The 19,427-nt window shown below is 40.2% G+C and overlaps 1 protein-coding gene across 1 annotated transcript in view; it reads left to right on the top strand.

Moving 5' to 3' along the window:
• The window catches only part of LOC126161744 (uncharacterized), a 213,099-nt gene that overhangs the window by 68,185 nt on the left and 125,487 nt on the right, over nucleotides 1–19,427 (top strand). The window contains exons 4-5 of the mRNA XM_049917784.1: nucleotides 1,194–1,331; nucleotides 18,251–18,483. Of these exons, the coding sequence (XP_049773741.1) occupies nucleotides 1,194–1,331; nucleotides 18,251–18,483 (371 nt within the window). The remainder of the gene's footprint in view (nucleotides 1–1,193; nucleotides 1,332–18,250; nucleotides 18,484–19,427) is intronic.

The raw sequence follows: 19,427 nt of genomic DNA, 5'->3' as shown, positions 1-19,427 counted from the left end.
TGAAAGTGAGCCTTGTGCCAAATACATGATGTTAAATGAAGGGCAATCAGTCACATCATTAGCAAACTGCAGCCTATGTCCGGCATCACGAGGCTTTAATTCTTGCACCAATTGGATTTTGTAAGGTTGCACTTTAAGGTCTTTTTGCAGAAATGCTGCAGTGATGATATATTCAAATTTACAGAGGATGCCCACTTAGAAATGGAGAGGTTGAGATTGGCATGAACAGATCAGCTTACACTCTCCACAGATGTTTAGATGCATTACCATATAAGGGGAACGCATGGAGCATCATTTACATTTTGCAATCCGTAGATAGGTCTTATGATTTATTTGCATGTTCTTGGGAGTTAACTTTTAGCGCTAGTCTAACATATTTGGAATTGAATATGTTTAAATATCAGTTTTCAGCTTCCAGTGCTCACAAATCGCTTGATGTTCCGTTTTCGTGTAGATGTCTTACTAGCCTGGGAACAAAATTAGTCTACGGGAGAACGCATTGTCAGTCTCAGATGAGAATCTACTATCATTGTTAACCTTTATCTAACTTTTTTCACTAATGTAAAAGTTGCACATTGTTGTCACAATTAAAAAATTATATTTGTATTTGTTTGTGTGAATCATGTACCAATTTTATGAGAGTTTTATTTTATTTTATTTTATTTTATTTTATTTTATTTTACCTCCCACGTTCAGGTGAAAATTACTGCTTTATTCCTCTGCCAAGAATTTGCAGATACCGACTTTATTTGTTACTGCTACAAGATATTACTTTCACATAAATACCTCAGAAAGCTATATCTGGAACAACTTGCAACTACAAGGGTTGTTAGTTGGATTTGAGGTATTATAAGTTTTTGTTTTTTTATTCTATGGAGCAAGAAATTTTTTCTTCCCCTCTGTGTAAAATGCATCTCATGTACAACATTTTAATCTTTACAGTTTGTGTTTAAAGTTGTTTCAATTCCTTCCCTCAGTTTGAACTGTTTTCTGATTTCTAGCATTCACATGCCTTTTCTCGAAATAAATGCAATACATCATCTCATATGTTGAATCGCTGCCCTAAAAATGTTCTCTTTTCCTGTGTAAAAATTGAAAGGAAAGGAGTAACCAGTTTCTGTCGTAGAAAATGTTACTTAATAGCTAGTTCTTACTCAATATTTTTCCTATAATTCTAATCTTTTGCCTTACAGCACCATTGGCAGCAGCTGGTGAAACACCATTGGATCCATTCTTGGAAATGGATCCTGAGCAGCTCCAAAGGTTAGAAACTGCTTTGCAATCTGAACAGGCAAAACAGATCCTAGGAGAAAATGTGACAGCTATGTTAGGTGAGTCCTTGTGAAATGAAAGTTTTTGCTTCAGAAAACTTTTAGAGGCTTTATTCTCTAAATATTTCATTGCTGACTATGTCTTCCATGTTGTAGTGAGAGTCAGAGCTTTCAGGTTCACTATGAAAAGTGGTCACAAATTGCGTGGTGACTGTAAGGTTAGGTTAGGTCAATTTAGGTCGAACAGGTAAAAAGATTCAGCCTTGTAGAAATCCTTGGATAATACAGAAGATAATGAATTTAATTAATAAGGAAGTATTAGAATGCTGCAAATGAAGCAGATGAAAGGGAATTGAGAAGTATTAAAAAAGATTGATAAAGTACAAAATGGCTAAGCAGGAATGGCTAGAAGACAAATGCAAGGCCTTAGATGCATGCATAACTAAGGGAAAGAGGTGCCACTTAGAGTAAAATTAGAGAAAACTTTGGATAAAAGAAAGCTTGTGCATTAATATCGAGAGCTCAGGTGGCAAGCTAGTACTAAGCAAACAAAAGAAAACTGAGAGGAATATATGGAGGGACCCTGTGTGTGCAGGTGATATTATTGGCCATTGTTGATATTGTCAATGCTTGACCTAATTTGTTTGCTTGACTTCTTGTGATTCCAGAGGGTTCAATCATTCACCACCACTTTAAAGACCATACATTTAAAATGGAAGTCCTTTTGAGGAAGTAGGCAAGTTAGTGAATAATCCACGAATAAGTGAACTGACTGGATAAATTCTATAGAATTAATGATGTCAGTGAGACCTGAGGATTATAGATTAAACCAGATAAAAGTTAATTGAATAATATTTCATGTGTGAATGGTGGCCTCACATAAATTTTTGATTCAAATGAGAAACACAATTAAACAATAATTAATGTATGTAGTGTGAGCAGGGCATTGAGTCAGTAAAAAGTGGGAGCAAACTTCATTTAACTGCACTTTAATGCCGGCCGGTGTGGCCGTGCGGTTAAAGGCGCTTCAGTCTGGAACCGCGTGACCGCTACGGTCGCAGGTTCGAATCCTGCCTCGGGCATGGATGTGTGTGATGTCCTTAGGTTAGTTAGGTTTAATTAGTTCTAAGTTCTAGGCGACTGATGACCTCAGAAGTTAAGTCGCATAGTGCTCAGAGCCATTTGAACCATTTTTTTGCACTTTAATTCATGAAAACCAACAGCAAACACTGACTCTGAAAGTACAGTTTCCCACTGTCCCTCATAATGTAAAAGTTTGTTATCCTGACCAACCACTCTGAAAATATGTAACAAGTCCATCACACACAAACATAAATACCTTTAGCTGCATATAACTGCAGTTCACAGCTGCTTCATGTGCCAAAGATAGTTGAAATGTGTAAAGTTGTGAATCATAGATAATACAGTCAAATAAGCCAAGCCAAACGAAAATTTAAAGTATGTAACTCAGGCTGCTGCTCGTCCACACAGTCCTCTAGAATGACTCACCAGCAACGACCAACCAAAGCAAAATGATCACCGATCAGCAGAAAGATCTTGCCTCTGCTGTCACATGCTACTGAATCCACATTAGGTACTTAAGTAATGATCACCATTCATATCTGAAACTAAGAATTGCACAGGCATATAAGATGTTAGACAGCAGCTGTGGTCAATCTCTACTTAAAATAACAACAGAGCTTTAAACAAGTTTTTAACAAAATTCACAGAGCATGCATACATCTAGTTTTACAATGTGGCAAAAGAAATTTAGAATTACAGTTAATTATGGACAGTTCAAATTTAAGCATACCGAAAGTAAATTGTGGATACTCACCAACTAGCAAGATTAGGCAAGGACCTGGGAAACACAAGCTGTCGTCATACTATGTGTAACTGTGGAGGGTTAAAGTCTTTGTACATTTATGTAAAAACTTTTTTAAAACTTTTCTGTAATTATTTTTGTACATGCATGATTTGAAACGCAGCTTGTTGTGTTTACTGATGCTGTCAGCTTTCATTTTGCACTTTGCATGATCAGATCACTCCAGTGATTCAGTTGTTATAATGTAATCTGTTGTAATTAAAGCAAATGTAATTTCTTAACATTTATCATGGAATCATGCTCGAAGTTGGAATGTGCTTGTCCCATTACAGGGATTTCAATATGTAATACAACAGTTTTTTTCTGAAAGCAGGTTGGTTTTAGTCACAATTCCAGTATCCAAATATTTCACCACTTCTTTGCTACAAAACTATTTTTCAGGTTCCGCTCCTCTGATCAACATGAGAGCCAATGTTGTGCTGCATAGTAATGGGGTAACAGACTTTCAACAACCGACTGGTTGTTTTCCTTCCATCATTTTTTTCAATCGAATGAAACTAGTCAAATTTTTTCCCTCACTCACTGGGTTTAATTGGTTCCACTCAATTTGAGACAGCCGATTAAAGCAAGTCTCCATCGGCTGTTGTATGAATCCTTTCACTCACTAGGTTTGTGTGGTTTCATTCAATGCAAGACAACCGACTGACACAAGTCTCTGTCGATTGCAGCTGTTATACGAATGTTTTCACTCACATACGTGGTTTGATTGGTTTCATTACGTACAAGACAGCCAACTGAGGCACGCATCTGTCAGTTACATCATTTATATGAAAGTTTTCGCTCAGACGCTGGGTTTGAGAGATTTCAATCCCATACTGTGGGTGCAATGCTCGTCGGGGGTGGGCGCCCGGTGCCACCACCATGGCCTCCTCTTGCTGCTGCCAGGGCCAGGGGTGCAGCTGGTGCGAGAAGGTAGTGTGGCCAGCATGAGCATAGCACTACCAGGATCTGCACTAACAAGAACAGGCCATCTCCTCAAGCCGACTGCTACCCTGGCCCTGGCAGCAACATTACACTGACATGGAGCGTACGGGATGCTCAGATACAACTAACTAAAAAGACAAGAATGAATGAATGAATAACTCAGCCAGTATGCAGAACACCACAGGTTTGTGTTGACTGGATTCACTCAAAAGAAATGAATGTGTAATAATCCAACCGATAAGTAAAGCGACAATTTGCTTCTTTCCATTCAGTTGCTCCCATAGACTGGTTTGAATCAATAGAACGAATGAATAATTCAACCGATATGTAAAGCCACAATCGAATGAGTCTATTGTTTCTCGACAACTGACTGAATCAATTGTTTTCAGTCGATTGTTGTCAACACTAGCGCTGCATCAATAACCTCCCCATCATCCACATACTACTTCCTGCAGAGTGCATACTTCCCGCAGAGTGCATCCTTCACTGGGTCAAACAGATTGAAGTCTGAAGGTGTGAGAACTGGGTTGTAGAGTGGATGAGGAAGAACAGACCAATGAAATATCATTAGCTCCCCTTGAGTGCGCAGAGTTGGGTGAGGCCTTGGGTTGTCATGGCAAAGGAGAAGTTCGTTATAATTTTTGTGGTGACACACACACTTGAGCCATTGCGTCAATTTCCTGAAGGTAACAAAATACACTTCAGAGTTGACTGTCACACCTTGAGAGAGGACATCAAACAGAATAACCCATTCAGAGTCCCAGAAGACCGTCATCATGACTACCAGATTAGGGTGCAGCTTTGAACTTTTTCTTCATAGGTAAGGTGGCATGGTGCTACTCCATGGATTGACGTTTTGTTTCTGGTTCCAAGTGATGAACCCCAGTTTCATCTCCTATACAATCTTTCACAAAAAATTGTCATAAAGTGTAAGCAATTCCACACAATGGTCCTTAGGTCTTCTGTGAGGTGGCGAGAAATCCAATGAGCACACATGTTTGAGTACACAAATTGGTGGACGAGTGTGTCAGCACTACCGACAGAGACATCCAGTTGGGCAGTGAGGTGTTTGCTTGTGGACCTTCAATCATCTGGAATGAGATTTTCCGCATGTTCCAACATTGTAGGGGGCACAGCTGTGAGCAGTTGGCTGGTTTGCAAGCAACTGGACAGTTTGCATTGTGTAGCAATGATGATACCTCGCCCAGTGACTAAAAGTGCTTTTGTTCACTGCCAGGTCTCCATAGACATTCTGCAAGTGACTATGAATGTCATTGATGCTATGGTTTCCCGTTAAAGGAAACTCTGAGACAGCCCTGTGCTTGGAATGCATCTCTGTTACAGATGCCATTTTGTACCTACACATAGCGCCACCACCTGTCAGAACTTCATGAGACTATAGGGGCTGAAACGGGGAATATTCCATGATCTCCCACAACAAATTCTTCCAACAGGCAGAAATATATTGGGGGGGGGGGGGGATATTGTGACACATACTATTGAAAAAGAAAAACACCAGAAAGGAAAGAAAATGAAGAGAAAAAAAAAAGGCTGCAAAACATCCAGAATAGATTCTGTTTCTCCGAATAGGAATACTGTGAGCTCAGCTACAGCTACAACTGTCCCTTTCAAGATTTGAACTATTACTGGCATCTGTAAGAGCATTCTTGTTTCTATATAAAAACGGGTTGTATGAAAAATTGTATATTGTTAATGTATTACTGTACTCTTAGAATCAGCAAATACACCTACATTCATCAAAGTGAAAGCAGTGTGATCTTTAAATGATGATGAATATAGTAATATCAAATATCTGTCTTGGGACTGTCTAGCCCTTCATACTATACAGCCTTCACTCAAACGCAGCTTCATGAAGGCATTACAAACAAGAATCTGTCTCAATCTTTAGTCACTCTTAGTGTCACGTGCAAACTTCTTTTGCTATATGAAAAGTGCGGATTTCCTTCTTATACAGTATGTATGATTTCACACTTCGTGTAACTAAGTTGAACATTATAATATATTCTTATGGTAGCCTTTCCTAGAGTCCAAGGAAAGGCAACTAATGTCTGAAGGAGTGAGAGGGTGGTGGGCACCAAATGATATGTTGCTTGTTTGTAAAAATATTCTCGAACTTGTCCTTGGTGGCCGGTGTCAGTACACAGTCAGAAATTGACAAAACAAACATCATGGTTATGTTTACAGAAATGCTTTCCTCAGGGATTATCAGCACTTGAGCAGTAATTGTGTGAATGATGAGTTCGTCTTTGTCTGATGTACAGTGTTTGAATAAATTAACTTGTGAAGACAAAATATCAATATCCATAAAATATGTCATTCAAACACTCGTGACTGAAGTGCCATTGCCACAGACAGGTAACAATTTTATGTGGTGTGAGGTAGTTCAGAGTTATTTCTGATAAAATATTACTTAGTCAGTATGAGTATTCAAATCTGGTTAAAGAAACAATGATAAAAATCATGGTTTTATTTTATCATCATTATTTTTATGTAGCATTCATTCATTACTAATAACACAAAAACTGTCATGAAGTTTGTGTTGCGAATATTTAGTTTGTTGCTTGTGAGCAATCACACCCATCCACCCAAAAATAATTTTTTTTAAAAAAAGTTGATTGCTAATGTTAGGTACATGTTGTACAGTCAGGTCCATCCCCTATTAACCACATCAATAGCAGATAAATGTTGTTGTTGTTGTGGTCTTCAGTCCTGAGACTGGTTTGATGCAGCTCTCCATGCTACTCTATCCTGTGCAAGCTTCTTCATCTCCCAGTATCTACTGCAACCTACATCCTTCTGAATCTGCTTAGTGTATTCATCTCTTGGTCTCCCTCTACGAATTTTACCCTCCACACTGCCCTCCAATGCTAAATTGGTGATCCCTTGATGCCTCAAAACATGTCCTACCAACCGATCCCTTCTTCTAGTCAAGTTGTGCCACAAACTTCTCTTCTCCCCAATCCTATTCAATACCTCCTCATTAGTTACGTGATCTACCCATCTTATCTTCAGCATTCTTCTGTAGCACCACATTTCGAAAGCTTCTATTCTCTTCTTGTCCAAACTAGTTATCGTCCATGTTTCACTTCCATACATAGCTACACTCCATACAAATACTTTCAGAAACGACTTCCTGACACTTAAATCTATAATCGATGTTAACAAATGCCTCTTCTTGAGAAACGCTTTCCTTGCCATTGCCAGTCTACATTTTATATCCTCTCTACTTCGACCATCATCGGTTATTTTACTCCCTAAATAGCAAAATTCCTTTACTACTTTAAGTGTCTCATTTCCTAATCTAATTCCCTCAGCATCACCCGACTTAATTTGATTACATTCCATTGTCCTCGTTTTGCTTTTGTTGATGTTCATCTTATATCCTTCTTTCAAGACACTGTCCATTCCGTTCAACTGCTCTTCCAAGTCCTTTGCTGTCTCTGACAGAATTACAATGTCATCGGCGAACCTCAAAGTTTTTACTTCTTCTCCATGAATTTTAATACCTACTCCGAATTTTTCTTTTGTTTCCTTTACTGCTTGCTCAATATACAGATTGAATAACATTGGGGAGAGGCTACAACCCTGTCTTACTCCTTTCCCAACCACTGCTTCCCTTTCATGCCCCTCGACTCTTATAACTGCCATCTGGTTTCTGTACAAACTGTAAATAGCCTTTCGCTCCCTGTATTTTACCCCTGCCACCTTCAGAATTTGAAAGAGAGTATTCCAGTTAACATTGTCAAAAGCTTTCTCTAAGTCTACAAATGCTAGAAACGTAGGTTTGCCTTTTCTTAATCTTTCTTCTAAAATAAGTTGTAAGGTCAGTATTGCCTCACGTGTTCCAACATTTCTACGGAATCCAAACTGATCTTCCCCGAGGTCGGCTTCTACCAGTTTTTCCATTCGTCTGTAAAGAATTCGCGTTAGTATTTTGCAGCTGTGACTTATTAAACTGATAGTTCGGTAATTTTCACATCTGTCAACACCTGCTTTCTTTGGGATTGGAATTATTATATTCTTCTTGAAGTCTGAGGGTATTTCGCCTGTCTCATACGTCGTGCTCACCAGATGGTAGAGTTTTGTCATGACTGGCTCTCCCGAGGCCATCAGTAGTTCTAATGGAATGTTGTCTACTCCCGGGGCCTTGTTTCGACTCAGGTCTTTCAGTGCTCTGTCAAACTCTTCACGCAGTATCTTATCTCCCATTTCGTCTTCATCTACATCCTCTTCCAATTCCATAATATTGTCCTCAAGTACATCGCCCTTGTATAAACCCTCTATATACTCCTTCCACCTTTCTGCCTTCCCTTCTTTGCTTAGAACTGGGTTGCCAACTGAGCTCTTGATATTCATACAAGTGGTTCTCTTCTCTCCAAAGGTCTCTTTAATTTTCCTGTAGGCAGTATCTATCTTACCCCTAGTGAGACAAGCCTCTACATCCTTACATTTGTCCTCTAGCCATTCCTGCTTAGCCATTTTGCACTTCCTGTCGATATCATTTTTGAGACGTTTGTATTCCTTTTTGCCTGCTCCATTTACTGCATTTTTGTATTTTCTCCTTTCATCAATTAAATTCAATATTTCTTCTGTTACCCAAGGATTTCTATTAGCCCTCGTCTTTTTACCTATTTGATCCTCTGCTGCCTTCACTACTTCATCCCTCAGAGCTACCCATTCTTCTTTTACTGTATTTCTTTCCCCCATTCCTGTCAATTGTTCCCTTATGCGCTCCCTGAAACTCTCTACAACCTCTGGTTCTTTCAGTTTATCCAGGTCCCATCTCCTTAAATTCCCACCTTTTTGCAGTTTCTTCAGTTTCAATCTGCAGTTCATAACCAATAGATTGTGGTCAGAATCCACATCTGCCCCAGGAAATGTCTTACAATTTAAAACCTGGTTTCTAAATCTCTGTCTTACCATTATATAATCTATCTGATACCTACTAGTATCTCCAGGATTCTTCCAGGTATACAACCTTCTTTTATGATTCTTGAACCAAGTGTTGGCTATGATTAAGTTATGCTCTGTGCAAAATTCTACAAGGCGGCTTCCTCTTTCATTCCTTCCCCCCAATCCATATTCACCTACTATGTTTCCTTCTCTCCCTTTTCCTACTGACGAATTCCAGTCACCCATGACTATTAAATTTTCGTCTCCTTTCACTACCTGAATAATTTCTTTTATCTCGTCATACATTTCATCTATTTCTTCATCATCTGCAGAGGTAGTTGGCATATAAACTTGTACTACTGTAGTAGGCATGGGCTTTGTGTCTATCTTGGCCACAATAATGCGTTCACTATGCTGTTTGTAGTAGCTAACCCGCACTCCTATTTTTTTATTCATTATTAAACCTACTCCTGCATTACCCCTATTTGATTTTGTATTTATAACCCTGTAATCACCTGACCAAAAGTCTTGTTCCTCCTGCCACCGAACTTCACTAATTCCCACTATATCTAACTTTAACCTATCCATTTCCCTTTTTAAATTTTCTAACCTACCTGCCCGATTAAGGGATCTGACATTCCACGCTCCGATCCGTAGAACGCCAGTTTTCTTTCTCCTGATAACGACGTCCTCCTGAGTAGTCCCCGCCCGGAGATCCGAATGGGGGACTATTTTACCTCCGGAATATTTTACCCAAGAGGACGCCATCATCATTTAATCATACAGTAGAGCTGCATGTCCCCGGGAAAAATTACGGCTGTAGTTTCCCCTTGCTTTCAGCCGTTCGCAGTACCAGCACAGCAAGGCCGTTTTGGTTAATGTTACAAGGCCAGATCAGTCAATCATCCAGACTGTTGCCCCTGCAACTACTGAAAAGGCTGCTGTCCCTCTTCAGGAACCACATGTTTGTCTGGCCTCTCAACAGATACCCCTCCGTTGTGGTTGCACCTACGGTACGGCCATCTGTATCGCTGAGGCACGCAAGCCTCCCCACCAGCGGCAAGGTCCATGGTTCATGATAAATGTTGAAAATAAAAAAGAAGAAAAGGATAATTAACTTGAAAAAATTGTAGAATTATAAGGGGACAGAGTGGCAGGTCAGTAGCATAGCCTTAGGAGGTGATGATATTGACATTTAGAAGTAGAAATAGCTAATCCTAGCATTCAAGACTGCTAATTCCTTCCTCAGAGAGGGAAGAGCTAGAAGTTTTTGAGGGATGGGAAGGAGTGGCAGATAATTTAGATGCCAGGTTGAGAGCGGCTCGCCAATTGTGAGAATGTTGTAGAAAAAGTTAATCACTTGCTATATATCGACAGAAATAATCATAATATAATTGCTTAGATAAAAAAATCTACTCACAAAGTGGTGCCAGCAGCTACACATGTAAAAGTTATGGAAATTTGCAAGTTTTCAGAACCAGTGGATACCACTTCTGGCAGAAGCTTTGAAGAGAAAGGAAGAGGGACAAAGAAAGAGGACTGGCAAGGTTGAGGAAATTGAGAGAATTAAAGAAAAGTCGCCAAGAACGCTGTGTCAGGGGAGACTTACCAGATGGGACTAGAAGAAAAGATTGATTGTTGGGGACTGCACCAAATGAGATTTGAAAACTTTATAGCTTAAAGATGGAAGATAAGGGTAATAAGCAAGACAGAGATTACTGAAAAAACATTGTGCACAAGTTAATAAGAGTGGAAAGCTAAGTCTGTTCTTAGTAAACATTTGAGGAAGAGTGTGGGGGATTAACAGGTCAGAAAATAAAAGCTAAAACTAAAAGTTAATGAAGGAAGGAATAGCCACTGAGAAGAAACGCCGAGGCTGGAGAAATTAACGTATATTAAGGTCAAACGAGTAGTGAGAACCAAAGGCATATTTTAATACTAGTTGCCACCTGCCGAGTTCTGAGAAAACTGGTATCTGGCTCTTGTTGTGATATAAGCATTGAGGTCACGACTGCCATGTTGTAGAGCATATCTTTTCTTTCATGACCTGTTAATCCCTCCACCCTCATCCTCACCTGTTTACCAACTATATTGGACTTACGTGTTGACTATCATTAACTCGTGCACAATGTTCTTTCTGTAATTTCTGTCTTGCTTATTACCCTATCTTCCTCCTTTAAGCTCTCAGATTTTCAAATCTCATTTGGTGCTGTATACAGCATCTTCCTATGCCCATTCATTCTAACTTGGTTGTAGTCATGCCAGTGTCAATGTGAAAGACTGAACAGTGTTACATAACAGCAGCAACATGACGTGTTGTTTTACCAGGTGGCTCTCCATTTGGTAGTACGTTTTTTGGTATAGGGTAGCGTAGGGCAACTTTTACAGGCGGAACGGTCACGGGAGCTGGAGTCATAGTGTAGGGAAATGGGTGCAGAAGGAGCAAAGGATCTGACAGCTATTCTGGGTGTGGTGTGCAATCTGTCAGGCAGAATGGACATCATTTTAGGGCATGGTTTCAGAGTATCACAAACTTATTAAATAGCTGCATGGTACAAGGGTCATTCAGTAATTAGAGAAACAAATTGATCTAGAGGAAAAATCATTTATTTTTAGAAAACAATAGTTTTTCTACTGTTCAACAAAATCCCCTTGAACATTTATGCACTTTAACACCCTTGTTGTCCTGCAACCTCTTCCCACATAATGCCTCCTTCAGTGCACCAAATAAATAGAAATCACTATGTTATAAATGAGGACTGTAAGGGGGATGAGGCAGTACTTCCCAGGCTATTTTGTTGATGGTTTCACAGGTTAGTTGAGCAATATGAAGACGTGCGTAGCCTTGCAGGAGAATCACACCTGTCCGCGACATCTCTCTCATGGCTGGCTTCACCTTGTTTAAAAGCAAATCTGAGTAGTATTGGCGGTTCATTGTACACTGCTCTTTAAGATAATCTCAAAAAGCTGGACCTTCAGCATCCCAAAACACCATTAACATGACTTTTCCTGCTGACACTTGGGGTTTGAGTTTTTTTCTGGACAATGAGTTGGTGTGCTTCCACTCCATGCTTTGTCTTTTTGATTCTGGCTCATAATAGGTAACCCAAGTTTCATCACAAGTTAAAATTTTGTTGAGGAAGGGTTCACCTTCTCTTTAATAATGTTCCTTTAGCTCTGTGCACACTCTCAACCTTGTTTCCTTGTGTAGCCACGTCAACTCCTTTGGGGCCCATCTTGCACATGTTTTGTGGTACTTCAACTTGTTACAGATGGCTATGGGTCTGAGCACTATGGGACTTAACTTCTGAGGTCATCAGTTCCCTAGAACTTAGAACTTCTTAAACCTAACTAACCTAAGGACATCACACACATCCATGCCTGAGGCAGGATTCGAACCTGCGATGTAGCGATCGCGTGATTCCAGACTGTAGCGCCTAGAACCGCTCGGCCACCCCGGCCGGCATGTTACAGATCATGTTATGAATTGAATTGCACCAGTACTAACTTGAACCTCATCAGCTATCATTTCTACAGTCACATGGCAGTCTGCATCAATAATGTCATCAGTCCTACTTTCAAGTGAGAGAGTCGAAACTGCAACTGGTCGGCTAGAACGGTGTTAGTCAGCCACGGTGTCACGACCATTTTTGAACTGCTCTACCTACTTCTAAAAATTTGCACGATTCATACAACCTTCACCGCAAATTTTAGACATTCTACAGTATATGTTCACTGGTTTCTCACCTTCAGCAAGTGAAAAACGAATAACTCAACTAATGTGGACATTTCATGTGAATTCGCCATCTTGAAATGTATTTTACCAAACTTCCCCTACTAACAGTTTTTTCCCTAGACCAATTTGTCTCTTTAATTATTGAATGACCCTCGTACATTCATGACAAATATAATACCGAGTGACAGGAGGTGTACTAAATTGTTTCTTGAGGGATCAGCAGTGCCAGTATTGATTGTAATGGCCTGGGAAATCTGCTTTTGAACTAGGTTGGTGGGATAATTACATCCAATGGAGGTTGAGGTGAGAACAGTGGTGTATTGTCGTAAAGAATCTGCACCTGAACAGATAAGTTTGCCTTGAATGCCAGGGTTGTATGGGAGGGAATGTTTGGTGTAGAAAGGGTAGCAACTATCCGAATATAAGTACTGTTGTCTGTTTGTATGGTAAATGGGAAAATAAGTGTGTAGCTGACCATGAGTGAGGATGAGGTCAACATCAAGGAATGTGGTGTTGGATTAGGAAGACGACCAAGTGAAATTTAATTGGGATAACGTATTTTGAGATTCCAATAATTTTAACAGGTCACAGTCTCACCATTAGACCATATGGCAAAGATGTCATAAGTGTTTAAACCAAACTGGGGCTCAAAGACTTACAGATCCTAGGAAAGCATCCTCCAATTGACCCATGAGAAAGTTGATAGGAAGGAGCTATCCAAGCTGCTATGGTCAGGCCCCAGATCTATTTGTACGTCAGCCCCTCGAAAGTATAGTAAGTGATGTTAACTACAAAGTTGATAAAGGTGAGGAGCAAGAACATCACAGTTTTGGAATCAGGTGTGCACTGGTTGATGTAATGTTAAGCAGCAGACCGACCATGTGTACGGGAAATTTTGGTATATAGAGAGGTGGCATCAAAGGTGATGAGGAAAGTGTGTGACGGGAGTGGAATGAGCACAGATTTCAGACAACCTAGGAAATGGTTGGCATCCTTAATATGAGAGGGCAGTGAAGCCAACAACTCTGGGTAGCGAGGGGTCTTAGGAAGGTGGTAGTAGGTGGGGGTGTGGGGTTTGGGTGGAGCACGAAGTTCTATGGATTGACTTGTTAGTCCTTGTAAGGGGGTCCTAGATATTAAGGTGGGACTTTAAGTCTGTTCGACAGGTATCGGATCTTGATGGCAGATGCCATACATAGAAATGCCAGAAAGCTGGTGTAGACTGTCACTTCAATACTCTCATCAGTCAAGTATCGCAATGGTTCATCCCGTGTCTGCCAGGATTACAGTGATTGATCACCAGGATGATAGTGATAGAGCCATCACTTTTAAAGGCAGAAAAGCCTGCTGTTTGCAGAGGACAGGCTAGGGTCATGTTATAGGGCCCTGAGAAAGAGTTGTGAAGAATTGCTGGATATTTTTGTCCCTGCTGCACCTGGCAAAACGTATACTATCAAACGTCGGATGTTCGGAATTCCTGGAAGATTTTTTAGGGGCGATTTTGAGGTAGTGGTGGTCGATAAAGTTGGGATCGTGGTCCTAACTGTTCAAGTAAGGGTTCAGTGTCAGGTTTGTCGTTGGAAAGTTTGAGATTGGATTGCAAAGTGTTACTTACAGTTGTCATTACATGGGAAGGGAAGTAAGTCTTTAACCAAAGCAGCATGATTAAATGCAGGTTTAAGGTTGAAAGAGAGACCCTTGGATGATACAGATAATTCAGGCAGGGTAAGGGCTGAGATGAGAGGTTGAGAACACACTACTTTTGTGGCTGATTCTTGTGATCATGAGTTACCATTGCTCTGTGAGCAGGGGTGAAGGTTATGTGATGTTAAGAAAGTTGGCTAAGTATTGTAGGAGAGGAATGGTGGTTGATAGTGTAGCTGTTCAGGAAGCTGGAATGGAAACACTAATATTGAAATAGTTTAGGAGAAGGTAGTATAGCTTTTTGAGGTGAAGTGTGCCTCTAGTTGCAATTTGAAGTTGACTTGGTTGATGATACCATCCAAGGAAAGGTGAGGAACACATAACTGCAGGACTTTGTTGATGGAGATAAGTGTGATTATTCCAGTTCCCTAACACAAAAGGTTATTTTGCTCCAATTACTTCCTGTCTCTGTTTGCCCTGTTTTTAAGGTCTTGTCTGTTTTCACATCTTTTTTACAAACTTTCCAAGTTGCGATTTGTTGTAATTTTCTCTTATCGAAATTTCTTTCTACCATATAGTAATGACCTTACAATTTTTGTTGGAATTTTCTGAAATGTTATACATTCTTCAATTTTTTTATTTTTATTTTTTTTTACTTTGCTTGTTTTTGTTTTTCTCCCACCATCTCCAGTACTAATACCCTCCTATTTTGCCATGATGAATCCCATATAATACTCAGTTGTTTCTTATACATGCTTTTACACTATCTAATATGAGGTTGTATATATTGTGTCTTGAAACCTGCTTGCCCCTGGGAGCTAAACCCCCGCCCCCCAGGCCTAACTTTGAAAGTCTCCATTTCTGGGTGTAATCCCACTCTTATAGATTCAAATACAGCAATCTGTTACGTTTACCTGGCAAATCTGTGGCCTGTAAACCACATGTGCCAATTTCCACTCCACCAGACTCCTCTCCTACAAAAACCCATGATTATCTGCCTCTCATGTTTACTTGGATGGTATCATCCACCAAGCCAACTTCAAACTGCAACAACAGGCCATACATCACCTCCAGAACTGTCCTACCTTCTCCTAGACTACCTCAATGGTGGTGTTGCCATTCTTGTCCCACTCCAGCTCCCTAAACAGCTGCAGCATCAACCACTGTTCCTCTCTTACAAACATAGCTTGGCTAACCTCCTTCACATTACCCAGCTTTCACCACAGCCTCCCAGAACAATGGAAATTCATGATCACAGGAATCAGTCACAACAGTATACTGTTCCCAACCTCTCATCTAATTACCTCTCCCCAACCTGAATTATCTGTATTATCCCAAGTGTCTCACTTTTCTAAACTTCCATTTAATAATGATGCTTTGGTTAAGGACCTACTTTCCTTGCCACGTAATGTCACTTGGAAGTATCATTTGCAACCCAGTCTCAAAACCTTTCCAACTGCAAACCTGACACTGAACCCCGCCTGGAATAGTTCTGGCCATGATGCCAACTTGATACACCAACAATACCTTCAAATCGCCCCTAAAAAGCCTTCAAAGAATTCCTAACATCCAGCAATGGTTCAGAACTGTTTCTCAGGTTTCTACAATATTACACTAACCTGTCCTTTATAGAACTCCAGGCTTTTCATTTCTTAAAGTGACGATGCCATCATCATCCTTCCAGGAAACAAGGAATCCACCTCTGCGGTAATTGATCGATGTGATTATATTACAGAGGGTCTATACTTCTACATACAGTATCTGCCATAAGTATCCCATCCAGTGGTTCAAACTGACCTACAGTCCCTCCTTAAAATATCAGACCCCTCACAAGGTCTAACACCTCAATCCATAGAACTTCTTACCTCACCAAAACTGCACTGCCCACCTTTTACCTTATTACTAAGAACCACAAACGCAATCATCCTGGCCATCCCAAAGTGGTCGGCTTCAATCCCCTCCTATATTAAGGACACGAATCATTTCCTAGATTGTCTGCAGTCTGTGCCCATCCCACACCCATCACATACTTTGCTTGTCACCTTTGATGCTACTTATCTCTGTTTCAGCATTCTCCACATACATGGTCTGTTTGCTGCTTAACATTACATCAACCAGTGCGCAGCTGATTCCAAATGTATGAAGTCCTTGCTGCTCACCTTTATCAATTTAATACTTACCAACTCTTACTTTACGTTTGACGGGCAGACATACAAGCAGATCAGGGGCATGGTTGTAGCACCCAGAATGGCTCCTTCCTGTGCCAGCCTTCTCATGGGTCATTTGGATGGTGCTTGCTTGGGATCCTTAAGCCTTCAGTCCCCAGTTTGGTTTAAATACTGTGATGCCATCATTGCCATAAAGTCTAATTTTACAGGGTCCTGTTCCAAATCCCATTTCACATTCCTTGATGTTGACGTCATTCTCATTGAAGGTCAGCTACACTCTTTTGTTCCCATTAAACATACAAATACACAACAATACTTGCATTTTGACTGTTGACATCCTTTCGATGCCAAATCTTCCCTCCCATACAACCTTGGCATTCAAGGTACACTTATATGTTCAGATGCAGACTCTTTACAGCAATACATACCTGTTCTGACCTCACCCTTCACAAGATGTATTTATCCCACCTGCCTAGTTCGAAAGCAGACTTCCTGGGCCATCACATCCAATCTTGGCACTGCTTATCCCTCCAAAAAACAACTTTGCAAACTTCTTATCCCTTGATACTTTCCTGGTCATGAATGCATTGAGCAGCTACTTCAGCAAGTGTGTTTGACACTCTAAAATCATGCCCTGAAATTAGGCCCATTCTGTCTGATGGTTTGCCCACCGCACCTAGAGTAGCTGTTACACCCTGTGCCCCTTCTGCACCCATTTCCCTACCCTATGGGTCCTACCCCTGTGACCATCCCCACTGTAAGACTTGCCCTACAAACCTTCCTACCACCACCTACACCACCCTGTAACTGGCCTGACAGTTCCTATCAGAGAGCCACCTGTAAAACATGTCATGTACCAAGTGATACGTAAACACTGCTTGGCCTTCTATATTGGTGTAAATACCATCAAGTTATCAGTTAGGATGAATGGACATGGGCAACACACACACTAACACCAGTTTCTCTGAATGCTGCAGTTGGGAACTGCCGTTACAACATGTGCTTGGTTCTTGCCATCCACCAGGCCTGAATTTATGTTAGATTAATTTTTTTTTTGTCTCAGCATTTCTTTTCATCAACTATTCCTTTTCTTTACTCCTTTTTAGTTCTCTGTATCTTTTATTTCCTGACCTGCTAACTCCCCCTACTACATCTGTTTACCAAGTATATTGCACTTAGCTTTCCACTGCTACCAACTCATGCACAACAGTTTTTCAGTAATCTCTGTCGTGCTTGTTACCTTATCTTACATCTTTGTTCCCTCAGGTTTTCAAATCTCATTCTTTGCAATCTCCAACAGTCGGTCTTTCCTTCTCGTACTGTCCGGTAGGTCTCCCCTGACCCGGGATTCTGGGTGACTTTTCCTTAACTCGTTCCGTTTCTTAAAAATTGCCAGTCCTTTTCCCTCTTCCCTCCTCCTCTATCTTCAACTCTTTCCTGAAAATAAATTAAAATAATGGGATTAAGAGCCAAGCACCATTGTGTACCATATTTTATATCTCAGCACACTACTGTGTGCTGCCACATTTTTAATGCTAGAGTAATGTTTCTGCTTAGTAAGATTTTTCTTTTCTTTTCTTTTTTTTTTTCTTTTTTCTTTTTTTTCTTTTTTTTTTCAAAATTCTTAGTTGCAGCCATTCATTTCTTATTGGTTTAACAAACTTGTATATTGAATATTTATGTAATTTTGCCTGTATGTTGTTTCCAGATATGTTATCAGTGGATGAAGATGCATCAAAGCTGAAGGAAACAATACGTATGGATCATTGTTACACTAGTTTGTCTCCATCCTCTGCTCCATCTACAACACCGTCTGAGAGCACTACTACCACTACTACTACTACTGCATCTGAAGTTCAACCTGCTGTTAACCACATAAATTCAGAGTCGCAGAAAACTACCTCTTTTGGTAGGGGAGCAGCACGTGGGACAAGAGGCAGGGTGAGGAGGATGTATATATTATTTATTGCAGCAATAAAAAATATCATGTGCTTTCACACTGCATCCAGTAATAGGATAAAACAAAATGAGCTTGAATTTACACAGCACCACTGACAAGACGGGGGGGGGGGGGGGGGGGGGGGTTAGGGAGATACCAACAGCTGAGGTAGGTGTAAGGTTTACCAGTTGAGATAAATCATATTGGTCTAGTCCATAACAAGTCTATACAATCTAAATATTTTTTGAATTCGGTAAATTGGTAATTGCATTTCATTCACACCCCCATCTAAGTGCAAGTACTGTTGCTCCAGGCTAGAGGGTGATACTGAAAGACAGTACAGTAGTTACGGCAGTGGACATGTTTGGAAGGAATGGTATTCAAATCCCTATTCACGTAGCCAAATTAGGGCTTCTTTGGTTTCCGTTAATTACTTAAGGTGAATGTCTGTGGTGTGTTTTTTTTTTTAGTCAGGTTGTGCTACATTTCTAATGACCTTGTTGTTGACTAAACACTAAATCTTCCTTCCTGTGTTCTGCTGAACATTGCTTCTCAATGAGGATTTCTATTTGATCTACAAGACGAATTTTACACACTAATCTACATTGACTTGTATACAAAATTATGATTGTGCAAGACATTGGAAGGTGGAAAGATTTTTATCAAGAAATCCTTTTAGTTGCCTTTAGACACTGTGTGGAACAACTGTGAAGCACATTGTTGTTTTTTCTAATCTCATTAACACTAGAACGGTAGAAGGGGTCAAAATGACCTCTGTCATACGTTTTACGTTCATTGTCATATCCAGTTTATTTACTTTGTTAATGAAATTATGACTTTTTCTAATTTTTTCTCCTCATCCTGAAGATGTTTTAGTATTTACAAAATATTTTAATTTTCTTCGCCATTTCATTCAGTATACATAGAACGGTGGAAGGGGTCAATT

The sequence above is a fragment of the Schistocerca cancellata genome, chromosome 2 (assembly GCF_023864275.1).
Source record: "Schistocerca cancellata isolate TAMUIC-IGC-003103 chromosome 2, iqSchCanc2.1, whole genome shotgun sequence".
Lineage (NCBI taxonomy): Eukaryota > Metazoa > Arthropoda > Insecta > Orthoptera > Acrididae > Schistocerca > Schistocerca cancellata.
The sequence above is the reverse complement of the archived record's forward strand: the minus strand, read 5'-3'. Positions and strand labels throughout refer to the sequence as shown.